Source organism: Humulus lupulus, chromosome 8 (assembly GCF_963169125.1).
Source record: "Humulus lupulus chromosome 8, drHumLupu1.1, whole genome shotgun sequence".
Classification (NCBI taxonomy): Eukaryota; Viridiplantae; Streptophyta; class Magnoliopsida; order Rosales; family Cannabaceae; genus Humulus; species Humulus lupulus.
Genome location: NC_084800.1, coordinates 41,695,813 through 41,719,176, shown reverse-complemented (window position 1 = coordinate 41,719,176; position 23,364 = coordinate 41,695,813). Strand labels below are relative to the sequence as shown.

At 32.2% G+C, this 23,364-nt stretch overlaps 2 protein-coding genes across 3 annotated transcripts; both read left to right on the top strand.

Moving 5' to 3' along the window:
- Nucleotides 1-478: 478 nt before the first annotated feature.
- On the top strand, nt 479-3,002 carry LOC133796958 (GTP-binding nuclear protein Ran-3). The gene is made up of 8 exons (XM_062234676.1): nt 479-635; nt 809-878; nt 1,229-1,285; nt 1,386-1,503; nt 1,919-2,008; nt 2,113-2,292; nt 2,388-2,465; nt 2,637-3,002. Exons 1-8 carry the CDS (start codon nt 633-635, stop codon nt 2,704-2,706), a joined length of 666 nt encoding a protein of 221 aa, XP_062090660.1. The 5' UTR covers nt 479-632; the 3' UTR covers nt 2,707-3,002.
- A 13,437-nt stretch (nt 3,003-16,439) lies between these two features.
- LOC133796956 (cytochrome P450 734A1) lies at nt 16,440-20,799 on the top strand. Of its 2 annotated transcripts, XM_062234675.1 has the most exons (6): nt 16,440-16,703; nt 16,869-17,157; nt 18,518-18,741; nt 18,834-19,078; nt 19,173-19,584; nt 19,826-20,799. In XM_062234675.1, the coding sequence occupies exons 2-6, from the start codon at nt 16,869-16,871 to the stop codon at nt 20,294-20,296; spliced, it is 1,641 nt and encodes a 546-aa protein (XP_062090659.1). In that variant the 5' UTR covers nt 16,440-16,703; the 3' UTR covers nt 20,297-20,799. The 2 variants fall into 2 exon arrangements, with proteins under 2 accessions (XP_062090659.1, XP_062090658.1); XM_062234674.1 differs by having other exon boundaries at nt 16,440-17,157.
- The last annotated feature ends 2,565 nt before the right edge of the window (nt 20,800-23,364 follow it).

Below are 23,364 nucleotides of genomic sequence, written 5' to 3'. Positions count from 1 at the left end.
CTTTTATCTAATCTCCATGAATAAAATAAAATAATTTAACAAATATATTATACCTAAAGTTATGTCTCATTTAATATTCATTTTTTACACAATTATTTAAAAGAATACATGCAATAAATAAAAATTACTCATAAAATTTTAAAATTACAGTTAATTTATCATATTTTTGTATATAATTAATTTAAATTCAAAATTATTTTGTGACACGTACAAAATTGTCACCCAATAATTTTATTTATTTATTATTTGAAATGGGCCAATAAATTTATCATAAATATACTTTTCTTTAAAAAAAAATAATACGCTAATTTTTCTTCTTCTTTGTGAAAATACAAACAATTCAATCACTTTTCAAAAATATAAAATAAAATAAAATAATTATATTTAAAAACAGGACCGAAAAACAAAGGAGAGGTGGGGTTCTAGAACACAAGGGAAGGCCGAAAGGAAGAAATGAAATCTAACGGCTGAAAAAGTCGCGTAAAACTAAAGCCAGAAACGAAGGCTTATAAGGGCCCTTCCTCCCTTAACTCTCCTCTAAAACCCCATTTACACACATTCGACTCTCTCGGCCTCCATCGACTAAAAAATTCATCTCACCCTATTCTCTTCATCCGATACTCGCAGTTTCCATGGTAAAGTTTCTCTATTTCTTCTTCTCGTTTAAGAAATTTTGTTCTATTGGTTTTTTATTTGTTTATTTTTACAGATAGGTAGATCGATCGATCCATCGTTATTTTTCTTAGATAAATATATATAGATATATATTATGATGAAACATGCTTATGTTTTTGTTTTCGTTTCCTAGGCTTTGCCGAACCAGCAGACTGTTGACTACCCGAGTTTCAAGCTCGTTATCGTCGGCGATGGTGGAACAGGTACAAATTTCCTTCGCCGAGAAATGATTTTATATTTTGTGACTTCGATCTGGTTGGGATTTTTAATTTTCTTGATTATGAAAATGAGGCTTTTGTTACATGTAGTCATGTCTTGTTTCGTTTACTTGAGCTTTCCCTTGATTCGAATTATTTATGGTAAAGAATGAACACTTTTATTTGTGTTTTTTTTATTAATGGAGATGTTTATTTTAATCATACGAGTAAGTAGTAGAGGGTTTTATCGGCTTAGTTGTTTGGTTAGCCCTAATTAATATTCATGTTTTTGATATGAAAAGTGAAATGTGTTTGTTGTGATCTGTGCTCGTGAATGACTTTTTTGATTTGTACAGGAAAAACCACCTTTGTGAAGAGACATCTCACAGGGGAGTTCGAGAAGAAGTATGAACGTAAGAACCTGATTACGCCTTTGGGTTTGAGCTTTTTCTTTTGTACGTGTTCAATTTGGTTGTTTCGATTGTTATTCATTTATTTGATCCTTCTTTGCAGCCACCATTGGTGTTGAGGTTCACCCATTGGACTTTTTCACAAACTGTGGAAAAATCCGTTTCTACTGCTGGGACACTGCTGGTCAAGAGAAGTTCGGTGGTCTTAGAGATGGTTACTAGTAAGTAAATTCTTTCGTCTGGGTTGGATGTTTATTTCTCACCGAATCATTAATGTTCTTTGTGTTATGTACTAATGTCATATATTGATAAATTAATGCTAGTTATACGGACTTTTTACTTCCAATGCATTTCTTTGTATTGCACTTTTTACAGCATCACTTTGTTTAAGTGGGGATACTCTATGCGTGCTTTGTGTTGTAACTAGGAAGTAAGCATCGTTTGATTATTTAAAGTTGATGTCACTAGTGTCAAACTCTTAAATATCTATTTAGGTTTCATGTTTGACATGTACTTCTAATACTGTTATTTTTTGATGATGTGATGTTTTACTTAGCTTAGCGTCCATTTTCTGTGTTTACTGTTTTTGTGCTGTAAGGTTGAAAGTCTTATTTTGTTTATCCTTGTGATTTGCAGCATTCATGGACAGTGTGCTATAATCATGTTTGACGTTACAGCTCGCTTGACATACAAGAATGTACCTACATGGCACCGAGATCTTTGCCGGTTTGTACTATATCTAAACTAGTTTTCTGTACACTTGATTTTTTCTTGTGCTGAATATAGTATTAACTTTTTCTTCTTTGTGAATTTTTCTCGTGTCATTTCAGTGTGTGTGAGAACATCCCCATTGTTCTTTGTGGAAACAAGGTTGATGTGAAGAATAGGCAGGTTAAGGCCAAGCAGGTCACTTTCCACAGGAAGAAGAACCTGCAATACTATGAGATATCTGCAAAGAGTAACTACAATTTTGAGAAGCCTTTCTTGTACCTAGCCAGAAAGCTTGCAGGGTAATTGGCTAAGCTTCTGCCTTCAACTTTTAAATTCACATTTTTGCATATAATTTGTCATTTATCGTTGAAATTAATGTCTGATGGTTTAACAGGAACACTGATATTCACTTTGTTGAGTCTCCCGCTCTTGCTCCTCCAGAAGTACACATCGACTTGGCAGCCCAACAGCAGTAAGTGCTCCTTCCCATTTGCGAGTATTGTGTTTTCGTGAAATTGGGATATACACCATTTGTAAACCCCCTTGGCAGTTGGCATTAGTCTTTTAGACGCAGTTTCATATTGAGTTGTTAGAACTCGGTTTATATCTCCTTCAATGAGCTTTTTTCTGTTGTTTGTTGCAGGCATGAAGCTGAGCTTGCTCAAGCTGCCAATCAGCCTCTTCCTGACGATGACGATGATACATTCGAGTAAAAAGGCAGAGCTTGTGCTGCAGGAGAAGCTTGCATTTAAGCTTTCTTTTTTTGTGAACCCTTTGCTTTGTGATGAATTGTGTTTGTGTTAGGATTCACCATATTTGGCTGGATTTTATCTCTCTATATGTACTTGTAGGATCGTTTTTTTAGTAAGATTTTCATTTGGCTATCTCAATGGAGTTCGGTTGTGCTGTTTATCGTTTTGAGTTCATTGTAAAACTCTCCTCATTCGGATGATTTAAGGCTTTCCGCGCATAACATTTTAACGCGAAAATAGTAACTTTCTGAGCTGCATTAAGATTTTGCTAAATTAAGTATTTCTCTGGGAAAAGAGTAAAAGAATAATATAAGCTTTCAAGTCTTCGAATGACAAATTAGTATATACCCGGGCGCCTCAAAAAATTATGTACTTTGGAAAGCTGTCAATTGTTTTATTGGGGGTAATATAAGAGAACAATTTCCGCAGATTGTTCTTCATATTATATTATAAGGGACTACATTTTTCGCAGATTTATATGATAATGAATACTCTTCCGCGTATTGTATTCAGAACATATCATGGTTTTGTACATGACATATGACCAGATTATCCTTATTGGGCTTTAGGTATGGGTCAATTTTGGCGTTGGTATTTGGGTTTTTGGATTCTCTTGACTTGGGCCTATAGTAAATTCTATCACATTTGCAGAATGCCTTACCTACAAAGCAAGTTCTCATATCTATTGACTGTGTTGTGCTTGTTGGCATCTGTCTCCCCAACGAAAAAAAGAAGAAAAAAAGAAAAAAGGAAAGAAAAGAAATTGCATCATCACCAAGACACGAAATCATCACCAAGAATCCACATGTCATAGAAACAATTAAGCTGTTTTTACTTTTGCAGAAACGTACGACTGAAAACCAAAATACCCACTTGCCTATGTCTTAGGAACCCCATTTCAAACAACCAACTAAATAATTAGCCTAGCATTATATTGCAGCATGCCGGTCTCTGAGTCGACCCAGTGAATGCCTCCCTGATCAGTGGTCACCTTACTGATGATAGACCCAACTGGGAGTAAGACTTGTCCACATCGGTGTCGGTTCGAACCCACAAACCAAACAGGCCCCCCAATTCCCTTTGGTATTACTCTATCTAGCCCTGACTGAGAAGGCTTTTAGGCTTTTAGCCCACCAGCCATATCCACATCATTCCAACCAAGAGGTGGGCCATTCGAAAGCTGGTCCTGGCTCTTAGCCAGCATGTCTACAAGATGAGGGGGGTGGCCTTAATAAGGAAGAACACTATCCGAAGCTTCAGGGGATCATATCCTAAAACAGGACCCCTCTTCCACAACCCCATTTCATTTTATAGGTCAAGACTTAAGAGGAGTAGGAAATCATAATAGAATATGAAAACAAATTAAAGGAGGCTTTAAGCTAAACAGTGGCTTTCACTGTCGGTGGGTGGTCGGACTGGACCTTGGGCTAAAGGGGCCCAAAACAAGGGCCCTAATAATCTGAAGCCCTCCTTTTCCATTTCTTTCATATCTTCCATAAGTCGGCTTCTATTGCACTTATCTCTTATGGGCTCTCCTCGCAATGCCTCATTGCTGTCTTGCTTTTTCTTTTGGTGGAGTGGCTATTCTTGACACAACTCTCATCCTTGTTGTTTTTACAACTGACCCATTATGTCTTTTTTGGCTTTGTTTGGTATTTTAATGGCTTATTGTTGTGTCTCAATTTTGTATAAACCCCGAAAAAAGAGTGGACTGAGCTCTGAGTTATTATCTTCATGTACCAATTATTAACACATGTCACCTTTCTTCCAATCTTTTGAACTTCTATTAAGTATCAAACTAAAAGAAGAAAAAAAAAATACATTTATTGTTTGTAACATGTCATCGTCACATATGTGTCTATTACATTTATACTTCCTAATAAGCCATGGCGACAGATTTATTTTGACTAACTACCAATACACAACAGCATTTAATCAATGTCAAGGTTTTGAACTCGTCCTAACAAAAAACAACCACCTTTGCAACGGGATGGCACATGTTCGTGTCGATCCAAAGTATGTTAATAAAAAAGAAGTGAGATTCCAAGGATTTTGTTGCCAAGCAAAGAAAAGGAAATCATGAAAGAAATAGAAGATGAAGAAGAAGAGGGGAACAGTAGTAATTGAGGATTGTGACATATCGTGACAACCCCATTATGTTATGAAGATACGAAGCTCATATATATATATAAATGTGCACATATGATACATGATGGTCATGGTAGGGTAAAACGATGATGATGAGAGAACCCCTCCAAAAAAAAAGAAGGTACATACACTACATAATTTGAAAATTAAAAGTAGGTTCATGTTAGGAGGGAAAATAAAATAAAAAATGAAAACAGGACATGTTCTGCAAAGAGAGCATGTGCTTAGGCATAAACGGAGAGTGGCATAAATAGAGAAGATAGGAAGCAACTGTCATTGTCTTTGCCATATGGCATGTATTCCTCATTGCTAGTTATTATAGGGAAACCTGAATTTATTGACCCTAGCTAGGTCTCTCTTTCTCTCTCCACTTCATCTTAGTTGTGATGATCTGGATTCTCCAGCTTGATGATCAGTACTTTGAATTTTCATTTGTCACTTGAACAGCCCTTCTACACCGTATATGGTCCCCATTTAAGTTTTTGGGGCTTGCACAATATTGCTACTCAGCTATTTAATGTAGTACAGACATATTTTAACTGACAACAAAATTGGTAAAATGACAATACTGTATTTATTTTAGTTCTTACATATGTTATGCTCTCTCTCTAATTTGTTGATTCCCTACAAAGTTTCTTACTTCTCTTATTGCATATGTATATAAGAAGATTTTCCCAGTTGGGGGATCTTGGCTGGGGTTTTGATGTTGCATGAGTATCCATCCAATTATTTTTTACAATCTTGTGATAATAGAAAAAAGAGGTTTCAAGTAGAACTTAAAAAATTACTTGCCTAAGTTAAGCATGTGTAGTACATTACATATAGATAAATACACAAGAATGAAAAATACACTAAGCTTTAATTGTCACATTCATGAAAGTTGAATTGCCTTATTAGGGGATAGTTTTGTAGAACAGTGACATTTGTGCTAATATACAATAAGCATAAAAGTAATTTAGCATGTCATAAGTCATATCTTGGAATGACATTCCATTGAGGTGTGGGCAGCATTCTGCAAAAAGTCAGTACTTAGTTGATAGCAATTCTTTGTTGTTTTTGTTCCTCTTGGTTCCTTTTTGTGATGAGAAATTACAAAACCAATCATATCATATATTTGTTTTTTCATTTTTTGCTAGTCAAAAAGAGAAAAAGAAAAGAAATGGTACTCAAAAGATTTATTTATTCTTGTATAAGTTTAAAGGAACAGCTCTGTTTCATTGAGTTATACATGTTCTATTACTGTGACCTAATTAGTTGAGTTCTTATGGTATATTCTTTTTTTATTCTTCAACTGTTTACTATATTTGGACTAACATATTAACATGTATGGCTTACCATGATTAATTGTAAAATACTTGTCAATTACTACCACATGCCTAGATTTTACTCACACTGTCCTATATCTAATTTAGAAAATACTTCATGTGAGTAAGATATCTAAAAGAAGAACCTGATCAAGTAAAAACAATCAATAAACATGTATTTTCCCCCAAAAACTAAGAGTAGATAAGAAGGGCAAATGAGGAAAACAGAATCCTGGTCACATAGTTTCAACATTTTTTTTTAATTTTGTTTAACTTTGTAGACATAGTCATTGGAAAGAGACAAAAATGGGGCAAGCATAGTATTATAGGGACAAAACATGTGGCATGACTTGTAGTAGCTTGTGTTTAGCTTCCCACGTATACAACAGAAGTATTGAATTCATAATATTTTGTTTGTACTTTGTGGTAGAAAAAACTTGAAAGAGTAAAATACTTTGAAACGTCGTATCATATGATCTTGTTTTATCTTTGATGTGAATAAGTAAACATGAAGAGAACTAGAGCAAGAAGAAAGCCTTAGGATGATAGAGTCCAGTCAAACTATGGTGTATGGATAAAAATCACACGCATCTTTTAACGACTATCTTGTAATATTGTATGTAAAAGTACTTTGATGTATATTGTATTTATGATTTAAAAAGAAAAAGAAAAAGAAGAGAAAGCACTCGGCGGTGGTTAATAACTTGTGGACTTATTTGAACAGCATTAATTTTGATATATTTTGTGATAAAATCTTAGTAAAAAAGCAGCAAAATGTTAAAGAAGGGGAAGGAGTCATCTCACATCAGTGAAGTGTAAAAAATAAAAAGCAAAGAAAGGTGTTTTCCAAGTCTGATAAAGTGAAAATCACTACTGCCCCTCGATTCACGAGGGGATGTGGGTCGAAAAAAGTACGGATTTTGCCTTTGCCTCTGATTCTTATATATATTAATATTACTGCCAGAGTTTGTTATCTTTGTACTGAGAAATCATATCTGACTAGTGACTACTGACCTTTTCTTTCTTTTTTATATTTTTTTTCCTTCACACAAAATTTACTCACTACTGTTTCAAAAGCATGTGACTATTTTCTCTGTTTTTCCCAAATTGCCATTCGGACCTTTGTGTTGTGTTGTGTTGTGTTGCTCAATAATCAACTCTCTCCCTCTCCTCACTAAGCTTATAAATCATTTTAAGTCCCCACTTTTGATACACTTTTATAGTGGTCAGTTGACCAAATCTTTCTTACTCTCTTCAAATTCCATTGACCTCATCATGATTAGTTTTGTTCTGAAGAGCCTTTTTCACATTTACTAGTTTGCATATGTAATCAATGAGAATCGGTCATTGGTTCAGGGTTTTGACTTTTGACTCTCTCTTTTGTATAAACAATTCTATTTTTTGTCATATCATTATTGATCAAAGATTTGATTGAATTCCAAAGTTGATATCTAACTTGATACTTTGGTAATAAGTGCAAAATCAAAGATGAATTAATTATTTTCCCCTACTATGAAAGGCTTAAATAGTGGTAATGATTAAGTTATATAGTCATGAAAACCTATATATGCTATCTATCTATCTTTTTCATCTTTTCGTGGAAAAGTTAAATTTTAGTACCAAACTATTTAAGTTTTGAAAATACAAAATGAAATGAATAGAATGAGAGAGAAAGAGAGAGACAGTTAAAGAAAAGAAAGTAGACACAATCAAGTAAAGGGTAATTTGGTAATTATCGGGTGAAGCAAACAAATAAAAGTGATTGGATCTGCGAAAGGGCGTTGAGTTGAGTTGATGTAACGAAAGGCTTCTGTATAAAACAAAATTGAAAGGAAACGTAAATGATTGGCTGACACGTGGCAACCAGTGATTTGACATGGTTCTGGTTATAATGCATAACAAAATAAAATTATAGATAAAGAGAAAGAGAAAGAGGAAGAAGACAGTAAGGTTGCAGCTGTGAAATGCAAGGACCCGTCACACAGTTGATTGCGTGGACGATAGAACTGGTTAGAGATGTTATTAATGTTATTCTCTGTCACATACATAACAAAATTACCTAACACATTATTATTCTTTGATGTGCTATATACTCGTATATATGATAAACACATACACACACATGTATATACTTTCACATGAAAGCAATTTACAAATTTTTGCACTTTTCAAAGACTAAACAAAAGGTTGATGCTTCAATCCAAAAAAATAAAAAGGAAGGAAAGGTTGATGTAACTATACATTAAAGAGAATATCACAATATATGCTGTCCAAAATGTCGAAAGGAAACAGATCTACTTTATCTTCTATTTTTGTGTACTTTATTTTTTTCCTCTCCCAAAAATCATGCATCATGGGAGCGATTAGGAAAACTTTATCTCTATGAGAAAGGACGAAATTAATTCCAAAAGGGAAGTCGTTTTTTAGGTTGTGTATTTAGTGATTTTATATTTTTGTTTTATTGAGAGGAATTGTAAACTAATTAAGACTTGGAAGTTTTTGAATGTGAAGGCAAAGTTAAGAGTTACATCATATTCCAATAAGTCAATTAGAAATAAAAGTGAAAGACATTAATTTTTAACAATATCTCTTTCACAAAAGTCTAACAAAAAACATAGATTCTTTTTTGAGGTAACTAAAAAGGTAAGCTCAACGGGCACGCGCTTGCCTCAGCTCTCATTTTCCATAGTGCAATGTGAGAAATGTTGAGCATTTGATTTCTTGCCTGACCATCTTTCTATCTAAATGCGCTATATTTTCTTGATCCACCGAATAAAAAATATTTAACAAAGATGCAATATTTCTTTAGCATATTATTATTAGGCTCGTGAACTTTTTGGGTCATCTTCCATAATTCATACCGGATTTTAAATTGAGCACCCAATAAGTCTAGAAGTCCTCTAATCATGGAGGGTCAAAGTTAAGAAGCTTGAGGGAATGAAATAGCTAGCTAGCTAGCGGATTTTAGTCAAGTTTTCTATAAATAGAATGATATCATGAAACGTTTTTAGTCAATTTATTATAATATTTATTTTTGTGGATAATTTTTAAAGAGTTAAAATTAGGTTAATTATGACTAAAAAAGTAGAAATAAATTATATACTATGTATTTATGCATGATACGGAAAATGGAGTTGGAAGCAAGTCACAAGTGCATATATCCCAACTTATACTATTTATAGCTTGCTTGCTTGTCTTTATTACCTGTGCTTTTCAAAAAAATATATTATTGCATCTCTTTGAAGTTTATTTCATCTCTATCATGTGTTAGTAGCGATCATATAGATGTGATATTCATTGTGGATCATTTTGTTTTGGGGAAATAAAATTTGGGATCCAAAATCTATTATTGAAGCTCAATCATTTGTTTTGTGCATTTGCGTATCTATATATACAAATGTATTTCCAAATTATTTGTAAAGATAGTTCCAAATAATTTTACCAAAAATATTTCCAAATGCATTCTATAATCTTATCTATTGTCGTTATATGTTTGGCCTCTTCTGTATGTGTCATGATACACTTATTCAAAGCATATAAAAAAGTTACATATAAATGTATGGATGCATGCAGTTCTGGACCTAATTATACAATAAGAGAACTTCTGGTGTTGGCATTATTACTTCTACTTTCGGTTTTTGTTTTTTTGAAAAAAATAAAACTTATATGTCACAGTAAGTAGGAGTTATTATATTATTTATCTCATTTCTTTCCTAAGGATGAGCCCTCAATAAGTCAATATATTGTGAATCTCATTTTTCTTTTTCTTTTATGTTGTGTGATGTTAATTTCTTTCTATTATTTTATATCTCTTTTTTCGGGAACAATATTTTTGTTTTATATATGAAAGCTCAATTAACTTTTGAAAACAAAGAAAATTAACAATAATAATGCTAATAACCATGTCAAATGTTCTGGTTTCAAATACGTCTCTACAACTTTATTGTGTCTCTTCAAGTACTTGAAGGAAGAATTAAGAAATAGTAGATCATCTACTCTCCCCATAATTAAATATATATCTATCTTTCTAATTAAATCTATATACACACACGCATGATTTACCGGAATGACATTGTATCGATGTGTATACATTTAAAATCTAATGATAATAATTGCGTTAAGTAGAGAAAACAACAACTAATGTGGAGGCACCCACCTCATACAATATGTTTGTATGTACGTATACATTGTATATAATATTAGCATTATCTAATATCTATATATATATATTTATATATATATATGTGCCTCATGATGCGTCATGATCAGTTATAAAATTCATAATCTACGCAACGAAAGTTGTGTTTACATTAATAATTATATAGATCACAAAATAAAATAATAGGACGCTAATTAATTAATCACTAGTACTTTTTTTTTTATAGTTGACATTGTATAATTAGTTAGAGAGATAATAATTTAATGATCTAAGGTTGTTACTTTAAATTTAAAGGCTATAGGGTCAAAATGTTGCTTATTAAACTTGTGTCACCAAAGCTCATTGTTAGTTGTAAGAGCATCTTCAACCATACTAATTAAATTCTATTTTTAGCTAAAATTAACTTATTTTGTATTTTTAATCACTCTAATGTATGAGCTAGCTATATTTTAGCCCTTTTAACTTTTATATTTTTTGCACTTCAAATATAAAGAGCATCTATGACTAGCTAAATTTTATTTTATTATTATTTTATCATCATTATTACCATTTGATTATTAATTCAATAAAATGTATATTTATAGAACCAAAGTGCCCTAAAAAAAATTAAATTATTCAATAACTACTAAAATAGTTTTTTAGCCATTTTAACTAAAAAAATAGAGAGTATACTGATTATTCTTAGAATCTCTCAACTATTTATTAATAATTATCAAATAACAACTAACACAATTGAATTAAATAGGATATATATAATATTTTTTTTAAAATTACATAAGTGTTTGGTTGGCGGCATTGTTTCTTTTAGTTTTATTTTGTTTTTGTTTTTTTATTATTATTACGTAATGAAAAAAAAATGTTCCCATCTTACTAGTTTTTGGATGAATACCGTTTGGAACATAAATGAAGGTACAAATTCGAAAAAAGAGGAACACAAATTTTGCAAGCAAAGGTACCTAATCGGGGTGCAATTGCAGGCTTTCTCGGTTGGATCATTTGGTCATTTTCGAAAACTCCACAGTTTTGTTAAGTGATTGCATAATATACTAGTTTGTCTTTATGTCTTATATATTTTCTATTGGCAGAGAAAAATGATTATTCGAAAGGCAAAAACCCCAGCCCCTCATTTATTATTATTATTTTTTTAATTTTTAAAAACCTTTCCTTTGTAAAAGCTAGCTACAATATACATTTAACTACAGGAAGCACTGAACAGGGGTACTACCAAATTTTAGAACTAGAATTCAGATCTTCCTTGAGCTCTACAACACAAATATCTCTATTCTTTTCTCTTTATTTTTGCTCACGAATCTATACATACATACATACATACACCTCACGGGAATATATACAAATGCATATATACACATAAAGCATAAGCAAATTGATGCTTATAATTATTTACTGTACAAATGCTGAGCTACATGATTGTACTTGTTGCTTTTTATACTATACAATCCTGCTACGTGAAAGTACAATGCTGAGCTACCAGATCAACCAATAATATTGCTTTATATATATTTACATCGAAAACCGTATCGTTTTTTTTTTAATTTTAAATGAAATAAATTAAGTTGTGTTCTTAATTAATGTCGTTCACTAATATCATTTACATACGAGTAATGTATACAGAGCACAAATATATGTATTTTGTTAACTAATTGTCTGATTACGTGCCAATGAAATGATAACAATAATTTCAGCAAAGCAGTGATCTTATCGATCACTTTTATATGGTACATACATAATAATATTGGTGCTCTTATCTAAGGGTGTGTTCATCAAATTGTCCATACCGTGGTCACACCGCACTATAATTTGCAGTTTGAAATTTTTTACGGTACAATTACGATTTGTATTTTTGCTAATCGCGTAGTGTAATACGATTTGCAGTTTTGAATTTTATAAATATGATTCAAATCGCTCTACATCATTATACATATTAATTTTTTCAATTTTAATACATTTAAAGTTAATGCATATATATTTATATTGTATGATATACACAGCATCTAGAAAAATTATTATGTTTTATAGGATATTAACACATATTCTACTTCAACTTAAATATGTTTTTCATCAATCTAAATATTTACTTCTATATCACATTTTTTCTCTTTGTTATTAGTTTGTTGTATTTTTATTGTTTTACTAAAAGTTTATTAGTTTGTTGTATATTTATTATTTTGTTAAACACTCTTTAATTATGAGCTTTGTTATGAATCTAAATTAATTATAATGTTTAATTGTTAATTTATTTAGTGATAGGTATAAACAGCACACACCATATTTTACGGTGCAGTTTATTCGATTTGAGATCTATGCGGTGTGGTTCATGGTTTAAAAAATTGCTCAAACTACATATGCAGTGTGGTCCAAAAAATTAGCAAAAGACTGCACCGCCTGCAACACTCTTAGTTATCATTGATGTCGACGAATAACATTGCTTAATTAATTAGCAAATTATAATAACAATGTTCTTACTATTATCATTATCATCATCATCATCACTGGTTGTGGATAAAAAGTTGCTTCTATAGTATCCTATATATAGAGACACACATGATACTAATAGTACAATATTGTGCACAAAAAAATATATATACGATAGAAGCAATTTGTGGTGTTGTTACACAGTGAGGTAACAAAAAAATAAGATGGTGAGAATGTGAACAGTTTACTTTGTCCAAATTTGGGCAAGAAAAGTTATTTTACCTTTACGAGTAGAAGATCAGTTAGCTAGCCACCATTGGGGATTTATCGATAAATGGAATTGGGGTGTGTTAGTGTTAGTAGGGTGTGTGTGTGTGTGTAACCGTTGAGTGTGTGTGTGTTTTAAATTTCGTAGGGCCCATGGAGAGGGAGCACATGGCCCCAACATGTCTTGGGTTTATTAAGACAGGATTAGGGGAGGGTGCCTTTGCGTGGGTACCCCTTTGTTGGGTCAACTAGAGCATATTTCCCCACCTAGACCACAGAAACAAGCCCCAAAATAGACAGCCTTGTTCCCATGTGCACAAATTTAAGAGCAACATTCCAAAACCACAACCCACTTTGTGCCCCTCTATTTCTCTCTCTTTCTCTCAAAATCATCTTTTTGGGAACAAGGAAAGAAGATAGGAAGAACTCCCCTTACCAGTCTCTTCCACATATATACTATATCTAAGATGAATGTTTCTCAACTCCTTGGATTTTCATCAGATTCCTTCGTCTCCATAATCCAAATGCCTTCTTCTCATTCTCATGATATGACAGACTTTTGATTATTTCGACTGGACCATATATATTCATTGTCGGTAGGAGTTATACATATAGATATTACACTCACACCACACACACACCCACTAGAATTTTATTACTCAATTAATATATACGGGTAATTAATTAATTTTTTCATATACATAAATTATTCTCATGCATGTCACACAGGTTGGAGAAAGCTACTGCAAAATTAAGTAGAGAGGTTTCTTTTGTCATGATATATATATATTTATATAATTAAAGAAAGTCTTCCCGTCCTCTTGATTTGGTTACAACTATTTCAAAATCATTTATTTTATTGTAATGAGCTATATATAGCTACAATAGATGATTTATTATTGAATGAAGTCATGAAGTTGACCCAATATATACATGATTCTTTATCTTATGTTTTATGTGGGGTTTTCATACGTTTATTTTTTTTGTCAGTAACCATTCAACAATATTAATTGTCAATTCATAGTTAATATAGTCGTTACTTATATTATTTATTATAAATTGCAGTTTCATTACATGTAATTAAATCCGGATGGAGCGTTTAATTAGGCCTTAAAAATAATTTCTGTATAGTTTGACCAAAACAATAGATGATCTAATTTTTTACCCTTAAGATAATATCCAATTGTTTCATTAAAAAAAAAACCATTGTAATATATATGCACAAATATATATTTATATCTATAAAATGCTATGCTACGATGCAATATATATATTTATTATAAGATACTATATATTATGTATATACAGGTAACAAAAGGTATCAGGGATAATACTAGGTAGTTAAAGAAGAGCCAAATTTCCAAATGCGTGTACATACAAAATAATCGATTCATTTCAATAAAGAATACTTTTTTTTTCCTTCCAAAAACAAAAATAACTTAATTCAGGACGCTACAATCATCGATAACCTAGCTAACCAACAAAACACATATTCACCACTAGAAATTGAGTTTTTATAGAACGGTCAAGAAATAGAATTTTTTCCATATTTGTCGACGGTTTCGAAAACTACCGGCGATATCAAAGACACACATGCAAGCAGGACTTTAATATCTCGTATATAATTTTTGGCGATTATGTGAAGTCCTACATGATGATAGTTTGAATAATATTACTATATTTTTGTATGATATTGGAAATTACTATAAAATTTAGTTATTTTTATTTGAGTTAGAGTTTTGATGTTAGGAGCTAAATCATATTGTTTTGATGGTTTGTTTGTGGTTACATATACGGATGCGAAAGTTAGTATTTTTTTTTTAAAAATAAAAAATATTAAGTATTTGAAATAGTTAGTCAAAAAATATTAATGATGATGAATTAATTTTCCGAAAGATTACAAAAATGGGAGTTTGACTTCCTTTTTTTTTTTTAATTACGTTTGCCTTATCATGTTTTAAGAGTGATAGCTTAAAAAAAACATCGAAAATAAATGATCATTTATTGTTCATTGTTATTTAAACATAGAAAAAAAAATCAATTAGAATTCGTTATGTATAGTGTACTTATTTCTAAGGAATAAAAATGTCTAGATCTTATTTACACCTCATGCTACTCAGTTCTCCAATAATTCCATAAATATGAGAAAGAAAATGTATATATCAAGTTACTAAAAACTCCTCTGTCACCCCCAGTACACATGGCTTTTCCCCAAAAAAAAAAAAAAAAAAGGAAGAATCACAATAATGTTGAATATCTTTGTTAGGAAAAAAATAATGTTCAATATTTCCATTAGAAAAAAAATATTGTTGATTATTTCCATTATAAAAAAAATAATGTTGAATATTTCCTAGAAGAAAAACATGATAAGAAAGTGGCTATATATAAATATATATATAGTATTTTGTTTTTTCAAAATTGGATCATAAATTATTGAATTAGCTAGAATGTCATATTATGCAATATCTGTTCCACGAAACGTATACAATAATTAGAATTTTGTAATGCAATGAATTTGAATGAGCCATAATCATTTGTAACCGTCCCCCAACACTATTCAATACTCATTTATTAAATTTATACAAAAAAATATATTATAACAGATAGACATAAATAGGAAACTTTAATGACTGAAAAATAAATATTATATTTTTGAAATCCAGTCATCGGGCTGCATACTTACCAGTTATGTATAATATTTGAAATTTAAATTCCTTGATATTAAATTATAAGTACCATTTTTCTGCAAGATATAATATATTTTTATCATCTTATTGGAAATAAATAAATACTTAATTCCTATATTTGATTTCTCAGCCAGAGTAGATGGATACATCTATGATTCTCTGTACAATTAAATTATAATTTCAAAATATACTTTGCTCAATTGGAAACTAGTCATACTAAGAAATAATGATTAATCTATATCATAATAATTATTATGTATCCTATAAAAGAAATTAAAATTTTGTGATTAAAGATGACATATTTACCGAGAATAATATTATTTAGTTACTATATTCATCCGATTTTAAATATAATAATAAATAGTAATTTTATTTTATAGAGAAACCCCTCTAGTTAAATATACCAAAACTAATTTTACAGACTCTGTTATCTCAAGTAGTAATCAAAATATTTGATAAGTTTTGGGAACATTCTTATTTTAGAAAATCTCTCCCAACAATTAATATATAAAAAAAACATTCCTGTAAATATTAGAATGTCATTAGCTACTACGTTAGTCTTTAACAACATTTGGTTTCTCGAAAAGAATTCCACTTTTTAGTTCCATTTTCGAAAAAATCAAGACAAGGGCAATGTTGTCTTCAAGAGATTGAAAGACTCAAAATTACTAATTTTTTTTTAAAAAAAAAGGAAAAACCTTACTCGTTGACCCCCTTAGAATTCCAATGGCGGCCCCTACGCCGTTGGCCTTGGTTAACTCTCTCTCTCTCTCACCCTTTCTCTCTCTTCGTGGTATTAAAAAGCCGAGACACTTAGAAGAAGTAACAAACATAAGCAAAGCAGATAAGAAGAAAAAAAAAAAAAAAAACCAAAAACAAAAAAACAAAAACAAAGGCTGCTCTGCGGAAGAAGTAGAGAGCTAAATATAGAGAAGTAGCCACCCACACTCTTTATTATAAGTATGTATACATATATGTGTATGTGTTCTTCTTCTGGGTTTTGAAGATCACAGAGAAAAGGAACCAAAATTTCCTATCAATCTTGCTCTTGCTCTCGCTCTAGTTTTGGTTTTTTTTTTGTTTTTCTCTTTCTGAAGTTTTTTCATTCTTGTTTTTTCGAAAAAGATGGGGCCGGAACTACTGTTGATCTCTTGGCTGAAGCTTCTGTCCGTATTCTTCATAGTGAGTGTTTGTGGGCTGAACATGGTAGTGTTGCTTTGGTGGAGACCAAGGAAAATCGAAGACCATTTCTCAAAGCAAGGGATCAGAGGACCCCCTTATCGTTTTTTCATTGGGAATGTTAAAGAGCTAGTGTCCATGATGCTTACAGCCTCCTCTCAGCCCATGCCTAATTTCTCCCACAACATACTCCCAAGAGTCCTTTCTTTCTACCATCACTGGAAGAAAATTTATGGTACGCTTCTTTACTTCAGTACTCTTCCTCTCCTCTTCTTCTTCTTCCCTTTCTTTCTCACTCTCTTCAAGTTTTAGCATCTGGGTTTTGATGAATTTCGGCTTCCCGTGAATGGGTTGATTCTATTCCACTTGTTTTTTATTTTGGTGTTACATTAGTGATGTTCAAAAATGGTTTTGTTAAACACGAGTTTGCGTTAATGCGGTCTTTTATAATGGTTTGTGAGAGATTGTTTTGTTTGATAACAATGATTAAGCTTAAGCCTTTTATTTTGCCTTTCTGGGCGGTACTGCTTGCTTCTACCATGATTGTCTCTTGGCGCCCTTTGCCTTGGTTTATGACGATGATCATCATCATGAAGATTTTCTTTCTTTTTTTTTTTTGCTTTTCGAAAGATTTTTGAGTTTTGGGTACTTCTTTTTAAGACTTTTTCTCAGGCTTTTCTTTTCTCTTTCTTTTTTTTCGTTTCTGAGCTTTTTGAAGCTTGATGTTCAAGTTCAGATTTTGGACTGTTTCGCACCTGTTTCTTTTCTTTTCCTTATTTTTCTCTCAACATTTTCTTTCTCATCCCTTCTCTTCCGGAAAAAAAAATGCAATAAATAATAATATTAATATATTTGTGGTATATGTCTTGTTTGAAGATTCTTTAGACCCATTGGAACTTTATTTCTTTTTTCATTTCAATATTTACTCATCTTTAGAAATTTTTATTTTGAACCTTTAGTCCCGACAGGGATAACAATAAAAACTTTATTATATAAATAGTAATTTCTAAATTAAATAGCTAGCTAGCGAGCCTCATCTACTTTTTTTATTTCCATGTCGTTTTTCTTTTGTTTCTTCCGGTACTTAAAATATTCATATTGCTTACCAAGTTATAAAAAAATGGGAGCATTAATAGTTTGGGCTTGTCTTCTTCCTATTTTCTTTTGTTATTTTTTTCCACTATTTCTTTTGTGTAGGGACGAACACTATCCAATGTTCATTTGAATGAAAATAATGTTCGCCATATTTTTCCATCATCATAATTATTAATTAGTCACTTCCTCTTTCACAAACTTCATACACTTACCACTTGAGGCAGTGTTATATGCGTATATATATAAGAGAGAGAGAGATTTATAAACCAGTAACTGTAATAATATCAAAACAAAAGGCATTTATTGTTCTATTCTGTTCTTTTCTTATTAATTAATTCTCTGATTAATTTTATGTTACATAGTCACATTTATTTATTTTGTTTCCTCAACTTATTATCAACTTGCATTTATTTCACACTTGCATTAATTACTGAAACTTAAAAAAAAAATTCTTCTTTCTGTCGTAACGGTCTCTGATTAAAAAATCTCGTGGGTGGCAGGTGGAACATTCATAGTGTGGTTCGGAGCCACGGGTCGGCTGACCGTATCCGACCCGGATTTGATCCGAGAAATATTCACATCCAAGTCTGAATACTACGAGAAAAATGAGGCTCACCCGCTTATTAAGCAGCTTGAAGGCGATGGCCTCTTAAGCCTTAAAGGCGAAAAATGGGCTCACCATCGGAAAGTCATCGCTCCAACTTTTCACATGGAGAATCTCAAGGTAACCATCCAAATATATATATATATATATGTATTTATTTCCGTATATGTATTTTTTTATTAATCTAACTATATATACCTAAAAATATACAGTCGATGATACCTGTGATGGCAACAACTGTGGTGGAAATGCTGGAGAAATGGCGGCCCTCCATGTCCGATACCGGCGAGGTTGAAATCGAAGTTTCCGAGTGGTTTCAAACCCTAACTGGGGACGTAATAACCAGAACCGCTTTTGGAAGTAGCTACGAAGAAGGAAAAGCTATTTTTAAGCTCCAAGCTGAACAAATGCTTCTCGCCTCCGATGCTTTCCAGAAAGTTTTCATCCCCGGTTACAGGTATGTATACATACTATACTTACATATATGTACGTACACGCAGAATAATTAACCGCCATTTTCATATTCAAATTTTGTTCTCTTGTTGTTACAGATTTTTACCAACTCAGAGGAACATAAATTCATGGAGACTTAATAAAGTGATAAAGAAGTCACTAATGAAGCTGATTGATCAGAGGAAAGGGACGAAGATATTGAATGATGATTCGACAAAGATTGAAAAGGTGAGTAGTTATATTAGTAGTGGTCCTAAGGATTTGCTTGGGCTGATGATTCGGGCGTCGGATACGCCGTCGTTTAAGAGCGCCATAACGCCACAGGACATAGTGGAGGAGTGTAAGAGTTTCTTCTTTGCGGGGAAACAGACCACATCCAACCTGCTGACGTGGACGACGGTTCTGCTAGCGATGCACCCACAATGGCAGGTACGGGCACGTGACGAGGTGCTTAGGGTCTGTGGAGCACGTGACATACCCACTAAGGATGATGTTGTCAAGCTCAAGACGGTAAGGAGAGCTGGCTTTTTTTCTTTTATTTCTTTTATTTTTATTTATGTCATAAATAGGACAAAAAATTATGGTTTTGTCTCCTAGCGCCGTGTTTTTTTCATGAGAAAAACCAAACTGCCACCTTTTGCTTTATTATGTTGTTACTGATCGAAACTGCAGTGGTACTTTCGTTATTTTTCAAAGTTATTAAGGATATTTCAGTCAATTGATGTTTGTTGGGCTATGATCTGATGTGCAGCTGACCATGATAATAAACGAATCACTTCGCTTATACCCGCCAACGGTGGCCACAATCAGACGGGCCAAAACTGACGTGGAACTAGGTGGTTACAAGATTCCGCGTGGCACGGAGCTCTTGATTCCAATCTTAGCCGTTCATCACGATCTGGCGACGTGGGGTAATGACGCGAACGAGTTCAACCCGGCTCGATTCTCCGACGGCGTGGCTCGAGCTGCCAAACACCCATTGGCTTTCATACCCTTCGGTCTTGGGGTCCGAACCTGCATCGGCCAAAACCTCGCCGTCCTCCACGCCAAGCTAGCGCTGGCGATCATACTCCAACGGTTCAGATTTAAGCTCTCCCCGAGCTACCAACACGCACCGACGGTCCTGATTCTTCTTCATCCCCAGCACGGCGCGCCGATCATATTCCAGCGCTTTGAAGAGGAAGAGGGGAAAGTGGTGGAGCCCGCAAGTCCTAAAGAGTAAGGAGGTGTGAAGAGGGGATGACCCAATTCGCTAAGGGCACATTATCCTCTTTGTGTGAGCCTGTTTTCGCTATATAATTCTTTGAAAAAGAAAAAAAAAAAAAAGTAGTGGCCATTAGTGAGTGGTGACTCTAGAGGATTTTACCATTTACGTTAGAAAAATAGAAGATTTGGAAGATTGTCCCTTTGTTCCTAGCAGACCGACCCAAACACGTCCTTGGTTTTTACCGAAGGACACTAACCTTGGACATGTAGTGAAAAAAACCCCAATGGTGTAAGCTCTAGCTTTGCACCCGAGTGAGATTGTTTTTTTTTTCTTTTTCTTCTTCTTTCTTTCTAGGAAATTAGAGAAACGGCTAACAACTAGGTAGCTGATCAATTTTTTTCATTATTACATTTTAAATTTCTCTAATGTGTATGTAATGTATAGTCTGGCTCATGAATTCCTACACAGTTCTGTAAAATCACAAATCAATGTTGTTGCTTATCATTTCTCTCTGACTATTCTCTCTCTCACTACTATGATTGGGTGAAGAATGTGGTTAAATTACAATCCAATCATATGTCCCATTATAGGGCACTGACCATTTTTGGACGATCATAACTTCTTTGGTTTATGTATCTTTTGTAACTCTGTATCACCTCGCCAAAAAAAAAAATTATATCTTTATATTGGCTGAATTGAACCACTCTTTTAATCATTTCCATAAAGGGTCCTGAATTCCTGGAACTATTTTTTGGAAACATATCATGGAATAGAAAAAGGAAAATGTATAAATTAATAATGATATTAAATATTCTGAAGGGAAGATAAGGATAGACATTATGTAAATATTTACACATACATAAAGAGATATATTATTAATTATTTGTATTTTAAATGCTATAGCTTTCTAGGCATCTAGGTCTTTAAAAAAATATTGTCTAGCTGATAGATCAACATAATAATTGACCTTTCACTAGGTTCTTGTGTACCTCTCTAATAGAGCTAGCTCTCTAGCCCAAAATTTGCAATGTTCATTATCAATAACATGTATAATTGAGATTGGTAACATGCATTTTCCTGTGCCATAGTCAAGGTGTCTAGCCTATGAAACTGTTTATGATTTTAACGGATATATCATGAATCAATTATGTAGTTTTCCATTAAAAAAAACAAAAATATATAAATTTATATATAATGTAGCTTAATTTGTAAGTTGACTATAATCTAAGTTATAGGAACCAGACAACTGGCTGCAAATGTTTCATAAATGCTCCATTTTCAAAATAATTAATATTGCATGTGTAAAATTTTGGACACAAAAAATTTTGTTCACTACTTCACTTACTCATATGCTTCCATTGATATGTAGACGGTCAGAAGCTTTAAATATGTGTACATATTTTTATTTAGCTTAATGGTTAATTACTTGTTATGGTTGTGAAACCCAATGAAATTAATTTGTTCATATATAATACTATTTTATATTCATTGGCGTAAATTTATAATGCCAATTAGAGCAACAATCTGCACGAACAATCTTCTAATAATTAAATTGTTAATGTAAATTGCAGCAACATCTCTCTTGACGAAAAATTAGCTTAAGTTTGCATCTAAACACACTGTTCCGTACACTCATGTCAGGCTGGATAATTTCATGTACTTAAGTTGTACAAAACTAAGTATATGTGACATGTAAAGATAGACTAACACTTATCTTATAAGTTAATAATATTATAAAGAGTTTTTTTTTAATATTATATAGTTTGTTGAGGTTATGTTACTTGGATAATCAAAATCAATATTTGAATTTTCATCATTTGATGTTTAAAAATCAATCCAATCAATTTTTTGTTTTCTATAACACAAATTTTATATTATTGTTAAGTATTCTTATATAAATATATATACACGCATACAGCTGTTTTCCAAATATGAAAGAGTGTTCTCCTTTATTAAGAACAAAACATGGACCAAATTTCATTTTATCTTCTTTCAATAATCTTAATAATTATATTAAAGTAACATTTGGTAGATATTGTGATTAGAGATTTGAGATGAAAAAGCAAGGAAACATGCAGTACCCAATGCATGTAATGTTCTTTTAAAGCAAAGGTGGTTGTAATACAGCATGCAAATGCCACATTTTTTATGCATTTCCCTTTCTGGGGTTTAGGGCAATTTATAGAGTTGTAGTTTAGTGAGAAGTAAGATATAAGAGAGAGAGTAAAGAACACATACACAATTACACATACACAATTACACATATACATATGTAAATATATGTAACATTTAATTCTTCATCTTAAAAAAAATTGTTTTACTTTTTTGGGATCTTCTCATGCTCTTCTTGGAGAGTAGCTGTAATATTTTTAAGGGAGAGTTTGATGGTCCCCAGGAAGCATGTGGTTTAGAGAGAGCAATCTCTCTTCTTTTTCTCTCTTTTTTCTCTTCTCTTCTATTTTTTGGTCTATTATTTTAGCTTTTGTTTAAGGAATCAATAACAGCATGCCATGGAGCATGTGATCTCATGATCCATAATCGACCATTGTTAAGAAAATCCTATGTACATATAAGAGTTTTCATAAATATTATTTTTTTAATTAATTAAATAATTAGACTCATGCTATCTCTATCTCTATCTCTTTTTCTCTATTATTGGCATTGTCATTGCCTTATTGCTCCTAGTCCTCTCACTCTCTGGAGACACATACACCATGGTTCATTAATAGTGATTATAACCTCTTTATTCTTCCTTATCACGATGCTAATCTTGAACGTTGTGCTTCAATTAGGGACCACAACGTCCTATTATACATGTCATTATAATATATATATATGTTGTGTTATACTATTATTATATATATGATTATTAATTTTATTGTTATATGCGAAGCAGGTGAATTAATATATTAATTATTATTAACATAATCTTTTATGCATGCAGTCGGCTAATTAATTCTGTCTGATTAAAGTGTATGAAAAAGAGCCAGCATTGCCTTTACGATACCCCAATTACATACGAAACGATTTATAAATATATATATAAATACATACAATCTTTATTAACGTAAACCATTATTATT